This window comes from Herpailurus yagouaroundi, unplaced genomic scaffold (assembly GCF_014898765.1).
Source record: "Herpailurus yagouaroundi ecotype Mexico unplaced genomic scaffold, PumYag 29, whole genome shotgun sequence".
In the NCBI taxonomy this organism is placed as follows: domain Eukaryota; kingdom Metazoa; phylum Chordata; class Mammalia; order Carnivora; family Felidae; genus Herpailurus; species Herpailurus yagouaroundi.
Window position 1 is genome coordinate 25,723,317 of NW_024412377.1, and position 2,196 is coordinate 25,725,512.

Sequence of the window (2,196 nt, forward strand, 5' to 3'; positions counted from 1 at the left end):
AACCCGCCCCCATACTCGAGTTGCAAGGCCCGCTATTGGGAGTTATTCTCGTCCCAACACCCCCCCCCGGCCTAAACTCAATAGCTAGAATAAGGCCATGGATTCATTTATCAGTACTAGAAACTTCGCACATCTTTACCAGTCTACCAACTACAAATTCACAGGTGGTTGGTATGTTTACATCTCTCCCTAGAGGAAAAACTAAAGGAACCCAATGTAGTTGACACCCGCGGTTTGTTTGCAGGTTTCGAGAGGAGGGACAGGAGTAGCCGAAGGAGAAGGTACCCGAGAAAACGACACGTTATCTGGCTCAAGGGGCCTCGGCACTGGGCGAAGACTGGCGCACGGGAGGCGTCGCGGAACAGGCGGGTGGGCAGTGCGACTCGGCGCTCCCCCGCGCCCACCCTCTCCATTCCCCAAGTGGGAGGGGGTTCAGAGGTGGGAACTGGACAGGCGGGGCGGAGACTGGGGGGGAGATCCGAGCCCCGGCCTCGCTTCCCTTCCTCAGCCGGCCGGGCGGGGGTGGCGGCTGGGCTCCGAGGCCGCGGGAGGCCATTTTAGCTGCGGGGCCGCCGAAAGCCCCGGCGGCCCTCCACGTCCCAACACCTCGGCGGTCTCTCGCTCCCGCCCCCACCGAGGGGGCCCCTCCCCGTCGCGGGCCGAGCGGGGCGGGAGAGGCCGCCGGGCCGGGCCCGTCTCGGGCCGGGACTCGGGGGCGCCGGGCGGGGGCCGGCGCGGGGGCGTTGTGTCGGCGGGATGTGGGCGGAAGAGCGAGCAGGGGGAAAGAAGGGAGAGGGCGGGGAGCCGTTACCTATACTGGGCCGCAGCCGCCGCCGCCGCCGCCCCGCTGTGGGTGAATCCAAAGTAGTTGCCGGTCGCCATTTTGGCATCTTCCCCCAGCCGGCTGGGCACTGCGGCGGGCACGGAGAGTCGGGTCCCATGGCGGGAGGAGAGGCGCAGAGGGGCAGAGACGCCGAGGGAGGGAAAGGGAGAGAGAGAGGCGCTGTGAGAAGCCGCCCTCGCCGGGCCGGGGCCAGGGCCGCGGCCGCGCCGCCTCCCCCTCCCGCCTCGCACTCCCTCACTCACTCGCACGCCCCGGTGGCGGCCGCCGCCTCCTCCCTGGAGCCAGCCCCAACCCCCGCGCCTCCCCGCGGCCCCGGGCCGGGGAAGGGGCCGGGCAGGGACCTCGGCGGGGCACATTATACTCACCATAGGTGAAAGAAACTACAGGGCATATGGGAATCATGGGCTCGGGCTGCTGCTGCTGAACTCTGAACTCTCACCCACTGCCTCCCTCCTCTGCCCCGCTCCTCCTCAGCGGAGAACAGACCGCCGCCTCCCGCCGCACTGCGCAGGCGCCCCCGCGCTCGGCACCCTGGGAGGTGTAGTCCCGGTCGCCTTAGCGGCTCTGGCGGGCGCGTGCCAGGGCCTTGGCCGAGGCGGGCGGGGGAAGCTGACGGGCGAAGGCGGGCCTGGTCTCCCCAAAGTGATGGTGACTGCGAAACGCAACAGGGGCGATAGAGGAGCGTGCGAGCAGCGCCTCGCCCCAACGTGGGGGGGGGGGGGGATCAGGGAGAGATTGGAAAGAGTGACGCCTGTTAGCCTTCTCTTACTTTTCACTCTCACTTTTGCGTGTATGCAGTATTCTTTACCTTTCAGTCCTTCTCGCTTTTGCACTTTTAATTAGAATTTGAGCTGGACTAATTTGGATGCTTCCTTAATTCTCTCATTCCTGCTTCTGATTCCTAGCTTCCTAGGGGAGGAAATGCCTGGGGAGGAGAGAAAAATTGCTGTTGTGTTGAGCTGTAAGCACACCCCCAAACACCCCTTCGGAACACCGTCTCCGCCCATCTACACCCACTCCTTGAGTCCTTCAACTTATGTTGAGCCCCGCCCCCACCTCAAAGTGTCAGGCTAGGTCCTGGAGGTGTATCAGTGAAGAAAATGAAGATCCTTGCGCACATAGAATTTACCTTCTGGGGAGGGAGGTGGAGAGTGTCAGACAATCGCAAATCGTGTGGTGGATGGTGATTGCGGCTTTAAGAATAAAGTCGGATAAAAAGGAGGGAGGTGTTATTTTACGTAGGGTGTGGATAGAGCGACCACTTGGGTAGAGCCTTGAAGGAAATGAGGAAAGAGCCCGGTAAATACCTGAAGGACAGCAAATGGAGGGTCCTAAAGCCAAGTGCTCAAGAG

General features: G+C 62.9%; 1 protein-coding gene across 4 annotated transcripts in view; it reads right to left on the minus strand.

Annotated features, from left to right (window-relative positions):
* The window catches only part of ZFR (zinc finger RNA binding protein), an 85,861-nt gene extending 84,517 nt beyond the window's left edge, over positions 1-1,344 (minus strand). For 3 of the 4 annotated variants that reach the window (XM_040494854.1, XM_040494853.1, XM_040494859.1), the window contains exons 1-2: positions 1,210-1,344; positions 812-911 (exon numbers count right to left, since the gene is read on the minus strand). In XM_040494854.1, the coding sequence (XP_040350788.1) occupies positions 812-911; positions 1,210-1,246 (137 nt within the window). In that variant the 5' untranslated portion in view covers positions 1,247-1,344. The other variant, XM_040494856.1, reaches the window with a different exon arrangement.
* Positions 1,345-2,196: the final 852 nt, after the last annotated feature.